This window comes from Chaetodon trifascialis, chromosome 13 (assembly GCF_039877785.1).
Source record: "Chaetodon trifascialis isolate fChaTrf1 chromosome 13, fChaTrf1.hap1, whole genome shotgun sequence".
Classification (NCBI taxonomy): Eukaryota; Metazoa; Chordata; class Actinopteri; order Chaetodontiformes; family Chaetodontidae; genus Chaetodon; species Chaetodon trifascialis.
Window position 1 is genome coordinate 9,478,893 of NC_092068.1, and position 19,387 is coordinate 9,498,279.

Consider the following 19,387-nt stretch of genomic DNA (forward strand, 5'->3'; position numbering starts at 1 on the left):
TGCATAAGTATTATTAGCCCAGGCATTATTACATCTCAGAGGATGAAAATGTTCCCCTGACATTCAATCCCACCCCACACATCTCCTTCTCATTATGTCGCTCAACTGCCTTTTCTTTTTTTTCACCTTTCTCATTCGCTATCCCCACATCTGTACCCCCCCAGTTCCCCTTACCCCTCATCTCTTTCGGTCGCTGGCCCCATCTCAGGCTCCTGATTCACCGCTCTGTCACTAGATCAATAGAAAGGCTCTCTGTCAGGAGGAGCCACTGTCTCACCCCCCTCTCCCACCTCCCCTCCACGTCTCCCTTGACTGCAGACACACAGCCTGCTGGGAAGCTGGCTCTCTACATCCCACACTGGAGAGCATCTCCTCTCTGGATCACTTTTCATCTCTGCACCTCGAACCTGATGGAGAGGGAAAGAAAAAAAAAAAAAAAAGCATGGCCCGGTAATGGGCTTCTCAAAGAAGAAGGAAACCAGGGCTTTTTCTGGGAGCTGAAAAAGAAACAGCCCGAGAAAATAGGATATCAGCACAAGACACAATGTGAAAGAAAGAGAGGGATGTGAGGGGAAAAAAACAGGGTGAGAGAGAGAAGTTGTGCATTCAGCTAAGCTGCAAAAGGCTGGCTCGCCTTCCCTCCCCCCCTCACCTCCCCGCCTTTCTCCACCCCCTGGAAAAGTGTTCTCTCTCTCTCTCTCTCTCTCTCTCTCTCTCCCTACCTCTTTTCTCTCTCCCTGGCTCTGCAGCTGTGGTCTGCTGAGCGTCACCTCCACACAGCAAGTGCCTTTACTTGAGCAGAAGAGGGAGAAGGAAGAGGAGGGTAGCTGCGAGAGAGAGAAAGAAAAAAAAAATCCCAGGAGTGAGTGTGAACGCAGCAGAGGAGCATCTCTCTGACTTCGCAGAGGGGGCTGAGAAGTGCACAGAGACAGACGGGCAGAAGGCAGGCGGCATTGGAGTATCACAGCGCTGGTGGTGCTGGCAGAGCGTGCTGAGTGGAGGCTGGGGAATCCACTGGTGCTGCTGATCCTGGTGTCCCTGGCAAAAGCTGCTGGAGCAGGAGAGAGAAAACGGCGCAGCAGCCAGGATCTCGCCAGGGGGGCAGCATTTTACAGCGACAACGAAGCGTGGAGACAGCTGAAGCTTGCACGCGCGCACACACACACACGTAGACACACACACATGCGCACAGCTGAGTGGGGAAGGACATTTAGTCATTCGCTGCATTTAAAATATTAAATACAACCCTTCTTTGTCTTGTGAAACACACAAACTTACGCAGGAAAACAAATACTGAATGTTTGTCCGTGGATGGTGGATGATGGAGAGGAAAACTTCTGGGGAGGAAATTCTCTTTTAAGCAGGACTTACCGCAGAGATTTTTTCCCCTCTAAGAATAACTTTATATTTTTGGGGGAGTTTGAGGTTTAAAGCCTCAATCCAAGCACAACACAAAATAACCTCTATTCTTAGTTGCAGAAATTGAGAGCGGTCTTTGGGACCATTAAGATGCCTCCTCCTGATTCAGTCTGAGCACTAAGTGGATTATGACGGCAATATTTTGGGATTTCTCTTTCGCTTAAAAAAAAAAAAAAAACGAGAGAGAAATTTATCTATGACTGGTGGATTTACGTCTGTCAGAGAAGGAGAGGATCCCGTGCGTTTTCTCCTCTCTTCTCCTGTGGATTACAGATGGGCTTTGTGATCTCCCAGTGCAGTCTCATGGATGATCGCTCACTGCCAGTCATTAGGATAAAGTACAAAGAGGGACACAAGTGAGTATTCAGCTGGATTTTTATCTCTGAAGGCTTAAGCTTGTATGAAAACAAGGGTGTCGGAAGTGAGTCTGAAATGAGGACACATCGCGGCAGATTTTTTTTTCAGCAGAAAATGTAACTCACTGATTTAATTGCTGTGTTGTGTTTAATGAATGATTATCAGGGTATAAACAGGAGACACATCCTGAGATTTATTAATTTTTACAATAGTGAAGCTGTATGTTTGCAGACCATTTGCCAATGAACATAATTTACTAAATGAGGGGTACTGTCTACCCGGCAGGTGGCTTGGGCACGAGCGGAGATTGATTGAAGTGATCTGTGTGAATCCTATTAATGCACCCTGGATCCTGGCCAAGGCAGAAGCACTGGAGGGGAACACCGATGTCTAGCAGCACTATCTGATCTGCCTCCTCACTGGACAAACTGAGCACCCTCTGCACTCCCTCTTCAACAACACTCCTCCTCCTCCCGCCCAGGCAAGGATGGTACCTCCACCTCCCACCAACAAGCCCCACGTGTGCCTTTCCACCATCCTGATCATGAGCAGCATGGCACTGATTGATGCCTACCTGGTGGAGCAGAACCACGGACCACGCAAGATTGGCATCTGCATCATGGTGATGGTTGGAGACATCTGCTTCCTAATCGTCTTGCGTTACGTGGCAGTGTGGGTGGGTGCTGAAGTACGCACAGCTAAGCGAGGCTACGCCATGATACTCTGGTTCCTTTACATCTTTGTGTTGGAGATCAAGGTCTACTTTGTGTATCAAAACTACAAGGCGGATAGGAAGAGCCTGGATGCTCTCGCAAGGAAGGCATTGACGTTGCTGCTGTCCATTTGCATCCCAGTGCTGTTTGTGGTGCTGGTTGCAATTGACCATATGGAGTACGTTCGCGCCTTCAAGAAGCGCGAGGAGATCCGTAATCGTCTCTTCTGGGTGGTGGTGGACTTGCTGGACATACTAGACATCCAGGCCAACCTATGGGAGCCTCAAAAGAAGGGGCTTCCTTTGTGGGCGGAGGGCCTCATGTTCTTCTACTGCTACATCCTTCTGCTCGTGCTGCCCTGCGTTTCCTTGAGCGAGATCAGCATGCAGGGCATCAACATCGTTCCCCACAAGATGCTCCTGTACCCCATCCTCAGCCTGGTCACCATCAACATCATCACCCTCTTCATCCGTGGGGGGAATATGATTCTCTACAGGGACGCCAGGGTATCCGGGATCCTGATAGGAAAGAACATCCTGGCCATCATCCTAAAGACCTGCAGCTTCGTGCAGTACAGGAGACAGTTGCAGAACGCTTCTCCTGGCTTTGGGGTGGAGCTGCAAAAAAACTCGGTGGCCCACGCTCGCCCTGCCCCCACCCCGCCTCAAGTGGTCATGCAGGACCAGACGCCCCTCCCTGAAGTGACGACGTGTGAACACACATGACAGAACGGTGAGGTGAATCCTGGGAAAGTCAATATGAATAGATATGACCCTCAGGACGCTGGCAGGGCACAATGTTCCACACCTTTTTGGGCATGTGAATACTGACGTGAACACAGAGGAGATCATGATCTCCACTGATGCTTAATGGCACACAGGACGCTGCAGACGCTTAGCGAGGATAGAGCAGTGCTGTATCCAAAGCTGTCATGGTGCAAAATACAGTCTCACTTGTGACTTTGGTAAAGCATTTCCCCCAATGAATTCAGTCAACTGTGTATTTTTTCTAATTGTAAAACAGAAAAAAAGGCTATCACTGCAAGATTAGAGGATATATTTTTGAACTGTGTGTGTTGCATTCTAATCTTAAATTTAAGGGTCTGTGTGCCGTGGTGTGTATTTCTGTTGCTCGAATGTTCTTAGTCGTCGAGGGCTTTAACACGTCAGAATCAGAGGGAGCAACCAATGAGCGAGTTGACTTAATGAGAATGAAAATAACAGTTAAAGCTTTCTCATGAAGAAGTGTGTTTTTATATGTGATTCTTTGATAAAGTATTGTGTACAAGATAAAGGCTTTCTTGCTCTTTCACTGGCTGTAAACGGGTCTTTCATAAAGTTATTGGACCAATTGAGTATATTTCACATTTTAATTAAAATTCAGCAAATGTCATTTAATTAACCTGGGTTGCAAAAGAAACTAGACAATGATCCCCCCCCACCCCACCCCCCCACCCCCGCTCTGGTTCAATCTACAATTAGAGACTACTTAATCGCTGAAGTGGTGCCTTTGCAATGTCATTCATCTTGAGTGTGATCGTTTCATTTGAGGCTGCTTATTTCGAATGTGGAGAGGAACATTTGAAATAAATTCTCTGTGCGGTTATGAGCAGCTAGATCACTGAAAAAGGTGACCGTGGTGCTGTAGTCATAGGGCAGAATGCACAGCCTAAGGGCAACACTGCAGATGGACAAATGATTCCCAAATAAGCAAACTTGTTTAATATCCTCCTCAGGCGCCCGGCGACTATCTGTGCTTGTGCTTAGTGGCAGATCTTTGTAAGCACTGTCATTTTGTTCCTTACACAAAAGGACAAAATGGATACTTTGGTCTAGTGATGTGAATCCAAACAACAGCCAAGAAAACATCACGTCTTCTAATATGACAAATCTCTTTCTGTCTCGAGCAATCTTTTTTCACTCCATCACCACCAGTTGAGTCGGAGCTGGACCTTTTTTTGCTTTTCAGTAACAGAAATTTTAGTATCTTCTCTTAAAAAACAGAGAATAAATGTCAAAAGCAGAAGAAAGGCAGCTGAGGAATATACTGGGTATTGCAAACAAAGCAGATGCAAAGGCTAATTGAACAATGAGGTCACATGAGTACGACATGACAGTGCAAAAAAGGAAGTAATAATCCTGGCATGCGTGCCACAGACAAAAGAAGAGCTACGTTTTTACAACAGGTTCCTTCTCTTGTACTCAGGTTACTTTTCTTTACATAATCTCTAAATCACCAGGGACTCCTTACATAATTTAAAGCACACTGGCCGTCCATGTTTGTTAAAAGCCTGAGAGTGCAGAAGCTGCTCCAACATTTTTATCTGAGCGCGGCACAACTACACAAAGGTGGCAACTTTCTGTGGCACAAACCAGGCTCTCACATTAAGATTGCTTTGGCCAGCATTATTTGCCAGTGCAGATGGCTTGTAAAGTTGCTATGTCAGCAATTCAGACACTATAATATACTATTGTATTGTTTTTACAGCATTAACAGCAGCGAAAGAAAAAAAAAAATCCATCCTTTAGAGTTATACAGAATAAACAATGAGGAAAAGTTTCACCTGGAAAGGCTGAGGAGCAGCTTGAAGGTAAAAATCCAAAGAAAAACATGTCACAGCTTTAACTACAGATCGATCAATCTTAACCCTTCATGTGTCTTCACATCTTAAAACATGCTGTGAATACAAATAACACAGATTATTATTGAATAATAACAGATTAATTGTGTGGAGGCTTTCAGGCATCCCACAAGGCTATTCTCTCTTAAGTTAAGAAAATGTGCTCCACTTTAAAGAGCAGAGACAAGCACAGCACTGTACAGTATAATGTCCATATCGGTGGAGTTTATTTACTGGAGCTGTTGATAAAAGCAGAACACGTGGATAACAAAATGCCATTCAACCAGCACTGTCGTCACTACTCAAATACACTATGGATAATGCACTGATGTTTGAAAGTCAAACAGATGTGATTATTATTATTATTATTGTAGCTACAATAAGGAGACACAAAAATAAGATGGGGAAAATCCTTTCACAGACAGCTGTCCCAAAATAAACAAATATCCCAAAAGAAATATTTTATAGTCTTTTTCTATACAAAATACTTTATTCTTTTCTTAACTAACATTTGACCAGTTGGCAAAGAGCCATGAGGTATGCATGTACTGTACATGCACTGACCTTCATTGACTTATTGATATTAATAACCCTAAAATCTGTCCAGTTGCCACAGTCATGATCTGAACACATGAATTAAATCAATGATCATGTAGTCACATATTCCCTCATGCACAAAGACAGGACTTAGGCCTCTCATCCTGAATTCATCCTTCACAGAACTTGTGTTTTTCATCTTGCCTCATTCAAGTCATTGTGACGCTGAGAATAGAATGAGAGAATACATCGACCCAAGTGAAATGATAGGTAATGATTTCACTTCCACAGCAGCATATGAGGAACATGACTGTCGCTGCTTAATTTCAAAATACATTCATAAGCAAAGACTCCCTTTCAAGGGCTCACATCTACCCCAGCATGCACTGTATTGAGGGCAGAGGAACACCCTGGGTAGGTCACCAGTCCACCGCAGAGCCAACAAACAGCCTCTATGTGATCTGCATCTTTCTGAGGAAAACAGAGCATCTATGGGGAAAGAGCAACATATTATGGAGACTAAAAAACCCACTTCCCTCTTCCTCTGTGACACCCTACAAATGACATTCTCATTCGCTCCAAGTCTAATGTGCACCTTGAATGTTGGACGTGTAACGCACTTTACATAATTGCATTGATAAAACAGGCCTAATCAAAACGGTTCATTTGTATTTGACTGTAGAAGACATAATGAACTAATTTTGGCTGAATCTGAAAGCCTTTCTTCAGCGTACAGCATGTAGATTCTTTAGTCTGTTAAATCAAACAGAAGCAGAATATCAGGCAGTGCTCTGCGTCTATTACTATATCTGATGTTTACATATCTGGCAAATTGTATAAGAGGTCATCACTGTTCATCAACATTGTTTAATCAACATCTGCTTTCAGTATCAACAAAGCACTTCGCTTGAGCGTACACTTAGCATTCATATCAGTGTGTGTCCATCGTGTACAAATGGTTTGAAGAACAAAAAGTTGATCCACTCCTCTGGAAGCTACAAGTATGCCTTTAGGCAGTCACCCAACCCAATCTACCACGCACCCTCCCACCCCACTGCGCCTCACCCTTACCACACTGCCAGATCCTGAATGAATGTTGCATTCATCCAGATGACCATGTTTTTTTGCTTTGCACTCTCGAATGTTAATAAACTGGGGAGGCTGTTGGATGCACCTCCACACTTAACCACATTAACACTGACAAAGCAGCCTGTGCCAAGCAAGCAAGACAAACGGCTGCAGTAAATTCACAGCTCGACCTTCGGCAGTCTTGGATGGCAACAGAGCCGGCAAACAAATGTATTTTTCATGGAAGGCATGTTAGAGCACGAAGAGAACAAACCAGTACAGAAAATTAATGCTCATCAAGTATTGATTCTTTTGTCTGGAGGGTAATTGATTTTAGATGTAGAAAGGCTACACTCTGAAAACAAACACAGGCTTTTTTTTCGTCGTTGTTTTTTAGATGACGCACAGAAAAGCCTGTGATGCTGTTGTACTGAGTGTATTTAGAGCCTCTTTGTAATGCTGCAACTTAAAGCTCTGTGCATATTTCAAACAGTGCAGCGGTCAGTTGACATGCTAATGAACGCTTTAATCTAAAATTTATATGCTGTGCACATGAGCATAGAAAGGTCAGAAAGTTATTCTGCAGAGTCTGAGACTCATCTAGTTCCTGCTAAACATACTATACGTACACACATTTTCCAAGGACGTGCACACTTGCTCTGGGCAACATTTCACACCCTTGAACAATTTTGCTGAACAGTCGCAATTATCTATTCCTGAGTCAAAACAGTTGTGCAACTTATCTTTTTTTTAAAAGCGCACTCAATCACCACATTACAGCCGGTGTTACTACAAAACTGTTTCCTCACATATACCCCTTAGACATGCACGTATGCATTTTATGAGAGGAGATCTGTGTGCAGAGTTACTATTCGCTGTGCCCCCGTAACAGGGAAGGGCTCACTATCTTGCTCATGCACAGTTTGGCAAGGATTAACAACAGCTGTGAAGTGTGAACTCGACGGAGGATCAAGCCTGTGACTTGCAGCTACAGTACGATCTTTCTAATAATCAGGTCACTCTGTTGGACTGCCAGCAACTTTCTGTCGACCCAACAGGGAACCCAGGTGTCTGAGATGAGAGCCAGTCGCTCTGAGCGCTGTGAAGTGTTGAATGTAAATGTGAATTATGGAGAGGTGTTTTAATATTTAAAATTGCTGGCAGTTTCTTGAGATGTAGCATTTAAATACAAGCAGTTCTGCAAGTTTTCTATCAGGCGTTGTTGACCTATAAAAGATTCAGATGGTTTATGATTCTCTCTGTTGCTTACAGGGCTTTTTCTCAAGCACCCTTTTATATGTTAGGTCTTCAGGGACTTGACTAATACCCTAACAGAACATTTGCTCTGCATTGTAACACCTGTTGTTAAAGGAAACATTGATCACTGCACGCCTGTGACTGTGATTTCATTTGTTTTCTAGAGTACTTGATATTCACTTGCACTTAAAAGGCAATAATGTACAGCATAAAAAGATGATTAACGGGAAGAGTTTTTCTTTCCATCTTTAACTTGGTTCTTTGTTAAAGCTGCACAATGAAACATTTCACCTTGTGGCAGAACGCTTATTGTCAGTTTTACCCCCTGCAGCTGGTCAGGTCCACTCCGCAACACCTGTCACTCATTTTGATGAGGTGTCCACCATGAAACAGCATCTAGTTCAAGGCTGAGAGAACTGCCATCAAAAAAGTCACCACAGGCATTACTGAAACAGATGGTGGGCACAGGCAGAGTTTAAGAGAAACAGCAGTGATTTCATACCTCTGTCCACCATTGTTGCTATGACCTCCCTCTGCTACATGCCCACAAACCAGCCCACGGCAAATGGATTTACAGCCAAATTGTCCTGAATTTTATTGAAAAGCATGTTTGTAATACTATTTTTGTATAGGTGGGGGCCGGTGTTGGAGTGACTGTGCTATTTTTCTTTCTAATGAGACAAATCTGGCATTATAATTTTTCCACAGCATGCCGTTGGCATGACAGTGGTTACAACCAGAAAATTATAACTAAACATCCATTGTTGGTTGGGGGCGGTTCTCAGCTGGGTCCTGAAGATTAAAGGGAGCCTCACAGAGGAGGTGGGATATCCGTTGCAATGAATGCTGGAGCATCCTGCGTAAAAGAAGTGACACAGTGTTGTGCAATAGTTATTATTTGGTTTAAAATATCTGTTAATGTGCTCAGTTAAAGTTAAACTTTTACTGTTAAGCTGTGCGGTATTTTTAGGAATGTTAGTCATTGAGCATTGAGCCAAGAAAGGTGTTTTAGTAACTTCAAGGTGTCAGTTTCTTATGATGCTGGATATTTCAGTCAGCATGCCTGTTTGGAAGGAGCTAGATTAAATACAGTACATTGAAAACCAAGTAAATGTTTTAGAAATGTTGGGTTTAAAGTGTTGTTTACTTGCATTTGACAGCCTGTCAGCTTGCTGAAACAAACCTCCACATGATCTGTAGACTGAGCTAATGTTCATGCATGAATATTAGTGGTGAGAAAGAGCCTTATGTCAAACATCTGAACTATTCCTTTAAGACAGAAGAGAAACCTAATTATATGTGTTAACACACTGAATGGATCTCCATCTAATAAACATGCTGTCATTTAAAAACGTCAGCATATATTTTGCTGACAGATATGTTTGCCGTTCCAAATGCACAGTCCATCGCTGTGTCTCAATATGAGCATGCTGTGAATTGGAATTTTACTGATGTAAACATTTCTTCAGACAAACATCACTGACTTCATTAAAAATTTGTCTAATAATAAACAGCAACACATTCCTCAATCTCATGTCCTACTGATTTTGACATGTTGCAGCAGGAAAAGCACAGGGGTGAATAACAAAATGAAGAATGGTTGAGTTCCATGTAGCTGCTTCAGTTTCAGGGTCCTGCTATCGTGCATGATGGCTTACTGTCATAGCATACTGGGACACTTAGAACAGAGACATTTTTAATGTGCATAGTAACACATGCTTTTTGTACCACAAGTCAAATCATCTGAAATAAAAAAAAGCCTATGTCATCTATGTAATATCACACAGAACATTTCTATTGATCGTGTCTCTAAAATGTTTACTGTTGTCATTTTCTAACTAAAATACAAGTATGATAGATTAAATGTGGCCACTGTGTTTCCAACTCATGGAGCTAACGTTATTAGCTAACAAGCAAGAGCTGATAAAATCATTTCAGCAGCCATTCCCTAACTTTCAGCAAAGACATTTCAGCAGGCAAACTCTGTAGCCATTGGCAAGAAGACTGCTTTAATCTGCCTCTGTCTGAAATCAAATAGCATTTTTTTTTTTTTTAAAGTCAGGTGTTTTGCAAGGTAAATCTGTCCCGTTGTTATTTTAACTTGTATGTGTGTCACGCTAGAATGGAAAGCTTCACAAGCTAAACACCATGAGTGGGGTATGGCTTACACATCTTCATAATGGTGTAATGTGAGCAGCATGGTAGCAGAGCAGCGTCAGCAGCTTCAGTGTGCAAAACTGAGTGTAATCAGTCTAGTTGAAAAGTAAAGTAAAAAAAAAAAAAAGCATAAAAACAAAACAGCACCTTTGGGTTGCGTTTCCACGTGTAGGCCTGTAGCATAAGTAAAATGTAGACTATGTGACCTTTGTAGACAGCTGGATTGATTAAAACACAAGCGGATCTGTTTTGTCAGACGTGTGTGAGAATGCGACCGGAACGCTCTCTGGTCAGACACGCTGTTAGTTAGAGTTGGTCTACCTGTCTTATATTGTCTTGGTTTGACAGTAGGATTTGGTAATAAATAATTAGATTTGATGAAAGTTTCTTCAGCTTGTATCGGAAATTATGATGAAAAGCAAGCTAACTTTTGGCTGAACTGTCTTACTCCACCATGAATCGGGTGACATTAGATCATAAACAGAACAAAACGGAGAGTAGGATGCATTTGTCTGCTACCTTGTGCAGTTGTCCAATTTAAGCCAAAGTAAGTTTCAGTAATTGCATTATTTAATTAAAATAAGTAATTAGGTACATTTCTAGTTCCTGCCAAAAGCAGTGTGATTACACATTGGCTGTGAAACCACCCACTGTGCAGCACTACGCAGCTTTGAGACAATAACAGACTGTTCTTGTCATTTGACATCCCGCACTTTATGATTGAGTCTCAAGGCTCTCATCACATTGTAGAAGCTGTTTCCAGAAAACCATTCAGACAAGGCGGGTACAGACTACTTCACCATCCTCTGAAAAACAGCTGAAGCAAACTGGTGGCTGGTGAAAAAGTTCATCATCTAAACACCCAGATATTTTTCTCACGGTGAAGACCAAAGAGATCTAAAAGGTCAGTGAATATTGGACTTCACCTCAACCTCCTTGCCCTTAATTTCCACTGCACTATAGGAAGTATGAAAAGACCATTTCTCATTTTTAAAGTCTGCAGGATTATATTTATTTATTTTGACTTTTTTTTTCCAAACGGTTGGTGAACCATATAAAATGAAAGAATTAGAGAGGATGAAAATGAGTCTAGGATCAATAGAGGAACAGTAATTCCGACTGTTTGAGCCTGGTGCGTCCTCTCAACCAGTAATTGTTAAAAACTGGTTTCCAACTCTCGCCGGTCTAGTCCTCCCCACCAATTAATCCACAATTATACAGTGATTGCTCTTCCACCCAGGAGCCAGTGATTTGTGGAGGGGATTTTCGGAATCATAGAGCAAATGAAAAGGGTTATATTTTCGAATGTTGTTAAAACCCCTGTGTGTGTGTGTGTTTAAATATTTCATTCTCAAATTAATTTGTATAGCATAATGGTCCTATAACAAGGCAGTCGCCGCGAGAATTAGTTTGCTGCTTGTGCACTCAGTGTGTTTATTCCTTTTGTCTCAGTGTAGAATTTGGTGTGAAAAGATTTAAGACTCACTTAAAGCCCAAATACAGAGAGCCTCTTCCAAAGCAGAAAGAACTGACTCACTCACTGTGTTCATATATGCAGGTCCAGATGCTGCTCCACAGTCAGGATAACCACATCACTTCACTGTTGTCCAGAAGTGAATGGGTCCAATCTGCTTTGCCGCTATGTCGGCATCAGTAGTAGGTTAACTGTTTTTCAGTATCCTACCTGCTAGCCAAAAGGTTTCATGAGCATTATAAAAACATGGTTCATTTGAAATTAATAAGCATGTTTTTTTTTCCTGCTACAGCATACATAATATTTGCTGTAAATCAATGTGCTCTTATTTGAGAGAGAGATTTGAGTCGGGTGGTCCTTATTCTTCAATAGCACTGCAGACAACACTTCAGTCCTTGGCTTTTAAGAGACAATTAAAGCACAAGTTTGTTTTCTTGTCTCTGTGCCTCAATATGCCCACTCAGAGGCTTGAGAGAAAAAATGCACATCTGATACAAGCCCAATTACATAAATAATGAATATTATTTTTGACAGCAAAAAAGTAAAACTAATTGTGATCGGATTTCAGCTGGGACTTTAGCCGATAGCAAACTTAATGAAACAGCATCTTAGCTCGGTCTCGTAACTCAAACGTTTACCGATACGTTTCCTTCATGAAATATTAGCCGCTGCAGTTGCAAAGCTTGGGGTGCAGTGCATCACTCACCCTGCGTGCAATGAAATCTCAGTTTGACGAATGATCTGACCGAACTAGCTTCTGATGACTCTTGTCATGTGAAAAAAATATTCATGTTCCATTATTCAACTTTTATTACTGCAGTCTCACACCTTTTCTCTTCACCTTTTCCCTAGCCTGTGACAGAGACACAAGGGGCTTCGGGATAGGCTTATGGCAGAAATACATGGGACTTGGACATGAAGCATCACGTAGGTGGCACAGAGTGGGGTTTTGCACATGCCACACAGACGTCTTTGCAGCATAGGTTGTGAGCCAGTCGTGTTTTCTGAGGAGATTTAAAGTGACACCGACCTGAAAATCATGGCTGACGACCTTCCATTCCAACAAATTTTCATCTCTCCTGCTGTGATAAGGCAGTTAGCTATGCTGGGTTTGCAAGTGCAGGCTATACTGGTTCTGAATTAATTACATAGATAGTTTTAACCAGCTACAGGATACACATTGATTTGATTTTAATGAGGTGTGATTGTACTTGTTTTTTTACACACTTATATGTAGTTTTTAACTTTTGCAGGATAGAGATAGAGATAGAGGATAGAGATGTGCAACACGATGCAGGCTCAGGTACTTGTACTCAGTATAGCAGCTTCAGCTGATTATAACAGATGTGGGGATGTTGCAGCAGAGGCATCGCACTGCATCGGTGCCCCATTGCTATGTTATTTAAAAAAAAATAAATAAAAAAAGACAAACAATAAGTATAAGCAGCAAGAGAAAAGCCATTCAGTCATCCAAACAGTAAGAAATAACAAGTGAATCCCAATACACATTAATTTGCCCATTAATTCATACATCATTTCATTTGTTTCTGAATTTTAAAAGACAATGCATGAAAAATCAGAATATGACTGACAGAATTTTCTCTCTATTCTTTTCTTTTCTTGCAGAGTACAGGAAGATAAATGATAAGCAATGAAATTCTTAACAATAGCATTTTCCTGATGTTTTGTTACAGAGAATTTTCTTGAGTTTTTTGGAATAGAAATAAAAATACGGGAAAAAAAACCACAACAGAATAAAAACACTTCACAACAGGAGTAAGAATGACTTATAGAGCCAGACACGCTGATATCTCTCAAGTAGCCCTTGAAGCTGATTTCATACAACTAAATCTATCTATCTATCTATCTATCTATCTATCTATCTATCTATCTATCTATCTATCTATCTATCTATCTATCTATCTATCTATCTATCTATCTATCTATCTATCTATTCAATTCAATTCAATTCAATTCAATTCAATTCAATTTTATTTGTATAGCGCCAAATCACAACAGAAGTTGTCTCAGGACACTTTCCATATAGAGCTGGTACAGACCAACTCTTTTATCTACAAAGAAACCAACAATCTATCTATCTATCTATCGAGAGAGAGAGAGAGAGAGAGAGAGAGAGAGAGAGAGAGATACACACACTCAGAGTCGACAGCAAAGTTGTTTATGGTAGTGCAAACATCTGTAAACATTAAGCAGACTCGGAGGACAAGGCCTTTTGATGATGAAGACCGTTTTTGACCCTCGTTAAAGAGATGTTTGGCTGCTGATCATTAGAGCAACTTTATTAATGTGAAGAGAAAGGTCAAAGGTGTATCAGCCGGTTGTAAATGGCTATAATATATACTGCCAGACTGCCAGGGTGGTATAGATAAAGTGCCCTCTGGAGAGAGCTGGGAAAGCTTGGGGAGAGATAGAGGAAGATGGAGCAGCTTGCAGCTCAGTGAGGGATGTGGGGGGGCGGAGCGGGGGGTTGCTGGTGTTCACAGAAGGCAGACCAAAGAACTTATATAGTTGGAAGCAGTGAGCTGAGCTTTACTGTGGCCACCGGGATGGCAGCAACAGAAGGAGGATGACTCACAAGCTCACCGAACAGGAATGACCCCTCTCGCAGAAAGGTCTCCAGGGAAATTGTTTAGCCAAGATAGCGAGGGGGCAGGAGCCATTTGCCCGCCGTCACCAAAGCTGCCTCAGTATCGATGGCCGTGTACTGACATTCTCTAACCTTCTTTGTATCTGTGGACACAAGGGGGATTATTTATAAGCGTATTAAACCGTAAATTCTGAAACAGTGTTGGACAATGAGTTGGAGGCATATGTTAAGCTGCCAAGTTGCCATGCTGATAAAACAGAGTAGATGAAAGGAGACAATCATGCACCTCATGCTTTGATGAGCAATGTATATATTCCAGATCGCAGCAGGTTGTGTAGGTGGTCTTAGCATACAGTATAACGTTAACTTTTCTCCACAAACCATTCACCTCCAACTCTGATACCTACATGACCTTGTTGGATTTAATCATTACTTTTGACAATTCCTTCAGGAACCCACACTTATGTAACCTAATTAGTGACAGGAAAGCAAGCAGGAAATCAAGATGAAGAGGGGTGGATGAAGGGTGGGGGATGAACATAATGTGACGTGAGATAAGGTCAGACATGTAAATAGGAAGAGACACACGAGCACTGTAAATAAATGATGAGATTTTAGGCAGATGATTTCTGAATTTTCCGTTAATGATCTTCCTCAGTGTAAGTGTGTCATTCTGGCAGAGGGGTGTTGGTTAATTATGGATTTATGATGTGAAAGCCAGCACTTACATGCTCACCCTCAGCATGTAGGTCGTTATACATGCAGCTGTTTCAAGGAATAGTTAAACATTTTGCGAAATATGTATTTCTTGCTGGTAGCAACTTCAGGTTTGACATATAAACATGAGTAGCATCAATCTGATCCTTTGCTCGATATGAAACGAGCACATTTCCCAGAATGTTGAACTATTCCTTGAAGTCTCCAATCGAGAAGGGAAAGGTGTATTGAAAGAAATTTTCCCCTACTGTAACCCTAATGAAGATTTACACATTAATATCGTATGTGTGACATTTGCTGTACATATGCAGCTTCCTCACATTGTAAGAAAAATCTATTAAGCCTCACACTGTCACTCAAGGATGACACGGAATTATTTAGGAAACATATAGTAGCCTCAAGAAAAGGGTTCTTTTTCACTAATAAGATTAAACACAGGAAAGTCTCCAGCAGCAGCCTCAGTTCAGCTGCCAGCAGGTACTTCATGCCAGCCATGCAGCACATAAGGTAATAAGCCACCATGACACTAAGCCTGTGTTAAAAAAGGCTTGGCTGCAGCCCTTTCAGATATGAGAAATAGGCCTTGATGTGACAGATCATTGTCCAGATTGAGACTCATGTCAATTATAACGTTTCAGTGCATGTCAAAGGCCAGAATAATTTGGATAAAGTACTGAATGATTATGTTGGCAGAAGAAATGCAATGCTATGTTTGGATGTGAAGGCTGGATCTAGAGTGGGAAGTTATTTCCAGCTTAGTGTACTGTGCTCAGTCCTTGATTACGTTTGTAAAGTGAGCTCTGAGTGATCTTGGTATAGTATCTGGTAAATAAGGGCTTTTTCACGACTGTATAATGTGGAAAGGAGGCTTTGTTGTTACAGTGATGTCAGCCTCAGTAAGCGATGCTGGCATGAAAACAAATGTGTTTAGTGTTGAGAATTTCAATAGGAGGTTGTGCTCTTTTCCTGCGTATAATGCTACCCTATGGATGACCTACTTCTCCCTGCGCTGCAATACCTGATCATACAACATACTTTAATACTGAAATCAGCATTAAATGTTAAAGGCTGACAAAATGGTTGGACTTGCTTAAAATCATTGTATTTCACTGCGTTACATAAAACAAAATGATCGCATAATACAGACGCAAATAAGCCAAATTGTGTTGAAAAATAATTACAGCATAGTGATTACAGAAGAAATGTATTAAATATTATTCAACAACTGGGAAAGATGAACACTGTAATATGTGATTATCAATACCATTTTAGATTCAAGCACTTTGTGTCTCATTAAAAACTATGCAAGACTCACAGTGAGAGCACGGTGATTAAGGACCATAATTACGCTGCTATAATTAAGGCTAAATCGTAAAGCAATTAGATTATATGTTGTGCAAATTTTGCTAATGCAACTTAATTTTGTAGCGAAGACTTGGTGATGATTGTGACTGTAATGGTCCATTTAATGTGCCCAAAAGGGTCTTCATTCAGTGCAACTGCTAAACTACACTTTTGAAAATTTTAGAGGACCAGGGTCGTGATCTGAAAATCAGACAGACAGACAGACAGACAGACAGACAGACAGACTTTATTGATCTCATGAGGGAAAGGGGAAATGAAATCTTTCTTAATTTTATGCTGTTTCTTGACTCAAGAAAGTTTTTTGGCACTAAAAATAATAATTTAAAAGCTAACCCTGTGTTCATTCGCGGTGTGCACTGTGGAATTAATGGGTCGTGTACTCTATGCCAAATTGCAATTTAATGAGTTGAGTCACCCTGAGTGTTTTGTGTATACAAGTCATTATCACTGACATTGATGTGCTTGTTAACTACTACAGTACTGTCTCATGCAGTGCCATGATTGTTTAAAGTGTGACTGAAGTCTCTTGTTGGTGTCTTCAGTGCTTCATCTGCATCCATCTGCATCAGAATAAATAAATGTCTGTCTGTGTTACAGCTATCTGTGTGGATTCAACAGTGCCCACACAGTGTGGTACCACTGCCAGATACCTGTGAGTTTACCTCTGAGAATTTAGTTAGGGGATTGTCTTCATAATTTTAGATGAAAATCTGCCATTTTGAGGTTTTCTATGGGGATCGGGCTGCATTCTCCATCCAAACGCACACATGCACACACAGACACAAAGAACAGGTTCATTCAAACGAATAACTGTTTTGAAAGAAAAGCATCCATATTCCTCAGGGAGACGGGACTGCAGACAGTCTTTGTGCTTTCAGTCATGGATATTTATCCACCCCACCACAAACAATGGCAACCTCAGCAGCAGGTCCTTCTGAACCTCTCTCTGAACCTCTTTCTGAGGTTTGGCCCAATATTCTCTCGAGCAGTCCTGGGCTGCAAATCATTTACTGGCAGTTGTTCCACAACATCCAACATTGTCAACAGCAGGCCGGGGTTGGGACTCTGCGCCGAGCTGTGTGTTATAGCTGCCGTAAGGTTCTGAATCTGGAAGAGCTCCTGCATGGAGATAGATCTGTGTCTGAGGTGGGTTGGTGGGCAGCGCCAGCAGCCAGCTGTCTGTGTGATTTAACAGTGTGTGTAAATCAAGAGCGAGTCTCTGCTCGACCAGCCAGCCTCATTTCAATCTCTCTACAAATCACACCACGCAGGCAGTGCGAAGGGGGAGAGCTATAAAGGCGCCCCAAAATAATCATCCTCCGCAACTCTCTTTCTTATGCTTTCATTTATTAAGTAGATGAGCATAAATCTGACATCCATCATAAAAGACACTGAAAATATGGTTTGGTCTAGCCAGATAACATTAAGGTTGGGCTTGGTTAGTCATCTGTGGTGTTGTGTTTGCAGGGTGTCACACTGTCCTTCACATCCATCGCAGAAATGGCGGAGCAGTATTTGAGGTAGATGTTAACAAAATCTAAGAAACGATCTCACAGAAACAGAAGTTTCCACAAATCCAGGCTTGGAAGAGACTGTTATTTATGATGTGTGAAAAAGGGTATTGAATTAGCATATTTCCTCTTAGCTTAGAAGCAGAAAAAGCATTTGATAGAGTGGACTGGGTGTATCTACAGCAAACACTGATAAGTATGGGCCTTGGAGACAGATTTGTTAGATGGACTGAACCATTTTAGTCCAGAGTCAAAGTTAATGGCTATTACTCAGTATTTTTCAAGCTCAAAAGATGGACAAGACCGGGAGACGCAGTGTTCCTTGTTCTGTTTGCAGTCGGATTTGAGCCCTTGCAGAAGACATCAGGCAGAATCTACAGATACATGGTATAATGGATGAAGGAGGGATTCAGCATCAGATAGCCCAAATTGTGGGTCCCTCCATATATGGCCGAATCTCAGGATACAAAGTTAGTAAATACAAGTTAGTTTGTCAGTCTTGACTTTCTTGACTAAAAAGTTCTGGAATAAACTTAAGGCCAAGAATGATTGGATTAGGCACACTTTGGGGATATGGGCAATGGTTAGAGAGGGACTCGGAGGAGCACTCTCTGTGTCAGGAGCCATGTCAGAAATATAGATTTCCTTCCATCAGAGTGGGATTGTGGATTCAGACGTTGGGCAGTGACAGACCTGATTACAGTAAATCAACTATTCGAGGAAAGTGAAGTAAAATCTTTAGCTCAACGCCAAAGTCAGTTTACGTTACCACAAAGTACTCCAATACTTACAAATAAGGCACAACATTAAAAGCCACACTCAGTGGGAAAAGGTTTAAAGAGAGCCAACAAGTGTTGAACTGCATTGTATTATGATAATAGAAAAAACACTTACCAACTAACAGCCATATTTCCCACATCTACAGATTGCCTAACAGCTGACATGGCAGAAAAATCCCTCCAGATGAAAGAGAAATGGGAGTACGAATGAAATATTATTACTGGGGGACAGGCCTGGGGAGGATATCTGTATGAGTCGCCACAAAGGTATCAACGGTCATCTGAGGAAAGAATTTTAAGATAGATGAGATTTTTCAGGGCTCCATTAAAAGTTTCAATGCTTGATAAAGGTTCCTTGTTATCTTTATGTTTGAGGAAATATGGGATGACTTACACCATTCACATATTTTCTGGGTCTGTCCAGTATTGCAGGGATTTGGGAAACATATAAAAGGGAAGACTGAAAAAAAATAATAAGGAAAATTGCCAACCTAGTGGATGCTGTGTTTTTACTTGGAGAGCCACCCCAAAATGTAAAGGGCAATGACCGAAGTTCAATACTACTTAAATACTTTTGCTGATTGCTTGAAAAATGCTAACTATAAATTGGACGAAAGCCATTTTGGCAACATAAACTCAGCAAAACTGTAAATTGAAGATTATGTTTTGCTGAGTGTCTGAATGCTGAATGTGGACAGATGTATTTGAGGGAAAAAAGCAAGCTTGAAGCCCTCTGTCAAGGATTGTTACTGATACTAAAATTAAAAAAAGAACAAAATTAACATATCATTTGCTGTAAGCCAAC

At 41.5% G+C, this 19,387-nt stretch overlaps 1 protein-coding gene across 1 annotated transcript; it reads left to right on the forward strand.

Moving 5' to 3' along the window:
* Nucleotides 1-288: 288 nt before the first annotated feature.
* Nucleotides 289-3,782, forward strand: LOC139341321 (transmembrane protein 121). The gene is made up of 2 exons (XM_070977798.1): nucleotides 289-1,775; nucleotides 2,062-3,782. The coding sequence occupies exon 2, from the start codon at nucleotides 2,264-2,266 to the stop codon at nucleotides 3,212-3,214; it is 951 nt and encodes a 316-aa protein (XP_070833899.1). The 5' UTR covers nucleotides 289-1,775; nucleotides 2,062-2,263; the 3' UTR covers nucleotides 3,215-3,782.
* The last annotated feature ends 15,605 nt before the right edge of the window (nucleotides 3,783-19,387 follow it).

Bases quoted from the DNA above. Each gene is read 5' to 3' on its own strand.
- LOC139341321 (XM_070977798.1), top strand. From the start codon at position 2,264: ATGGTACCTCCACCTCCCACCAACAAGCCCCACGTGTGCCTTTCCACC.